General features: G+C 49.6%; 1 protein-coding gene across 1 annotated transcript in view; it reads left to right on the top strand.

The window, feature by feature from the left end:
• The first annotated feature begins 296 nt into the window (after positions 1-296).
• The window catches only part of LOC125047925, a 946-nt gene continuing 58 nt past the window's right edge, over positions 297-1,184 (top strand). The window contains exons 1-2 of the mRNA XM_047646471.1: positions 297-608; positions 745-1,184. The exon at positions 745-1,184 is cut by the window's right edge and continues 58 nt beyond it. Coding sequence (XP_047502427.1) covers positions 297-608; positions 745-1,184 — 752 coding nt within the window. The remainder of the gene's footprint in view (positions 609-744) is intronic.

Here is a 1,184-nt window from a genome sequence, read left to right on the forward strand (position 1 = left end):
GCACCTTCATACCTCTCTACAAGAAAAAGGGTAACATTATAGCATGCGGGAACTCCCGCGGGATCAAACTCATGTGTTACAGCATGAAATTATATGAACGCACGATTGAACACAGGCTGAGGAGACGAGTCAACGAGTGATGAAAAGTTTGCATTCATCGATGAGAAGTCTACCACAGATGCCAATTTTGCCTTGAGACAAGTGCAGGAGAAGTACAGAGAGGGTCACAAAGATGGCGTATTCATCGACCTGGAGAAGCCTATGATATAGTGTCGCAGGAGGAACTGTACTGGTGAATGCGAGGAAAGAACATCCCAGAGAAGTACATCCGTATAGTTCAAGACATGTACAAAGAGAGCGAGACAAAGGTCAGGTGCATAGCGGGAACAACAGAGCCTTTCAAGGTAGAAGTGGGGTTACATCAGGGGTCAGCGTTGAGCCCGTTCCTATTTGCCATCATCATGGACACCCTCACAGAGAGCATCAGAAAAGAGGCTCCTTGGAACATGATGTTTGCTGACGATGTGGTGCTTTGCTGCGAGGAGAAAATCGAGCTAGAGAAGAACCTGGAGAGGTGGCACGATAGACTGGAGAAGAGAAGAATGAAGGTATCAAGAGCGAAGACGGAGTAAATGTGCTTGAACAGGGTGTCCAGAGGAAGTATACGGATGCAAGACCAATAACTGCCAGAAGTCAGTGAATTCAGGTACCTTGGTAACACAGTACAATCGGATGGTGTAGTAGAAGCAGAGATCAGCAGAAGGATCAGCAGAAGGATGGACCAACTGGAAGAAGATGGCCGGAGTGATGTATGACAAGAGGGTCCCAGCCAGAGTTAAGGGAAAGATCCACCGGACCGTGATCCAGCCGGCAATGCTCTACGGGCTGGAGACGGTACCCCGAACGAAGAAGGCGACAAGGAGACTGGAGGAGGTGGCTGAGATGAAAATGTGCAGATGGGCATGTGGCCTGACCATGAGAAACAGGATGAGAAATGGCGAGATCCGAGAGAGAATGGGAGTGACGAAAATCGAAGCGAAGAGAGGAGAACTACATCGAAAGAGAATGATGAGCATGGTACCACCGGGAAGGAGAGGAAGAGGGCGTCCGAAGCAACGGTGGATGGACAACGTCAAGGAAGACAGGCGGTACGTGGGTGTGAGGGAAGAAGACACCCAAGAGAG

This window comes from Penaeus chinensis, chromosome 42, assembly GCF_019202785.1.
Source record: "Penaeus chinensis breed Huanghai No. 1 chromosome 42, ASM1920278v2, whole genome shotgun sequence".
Classification (NCBI taxonomy): Eukaryota; Metazoa; Arthropoda; class Malacostraca; order Decapoda; family Penaeidae; genus Penaeus; species Penaeus chinensis.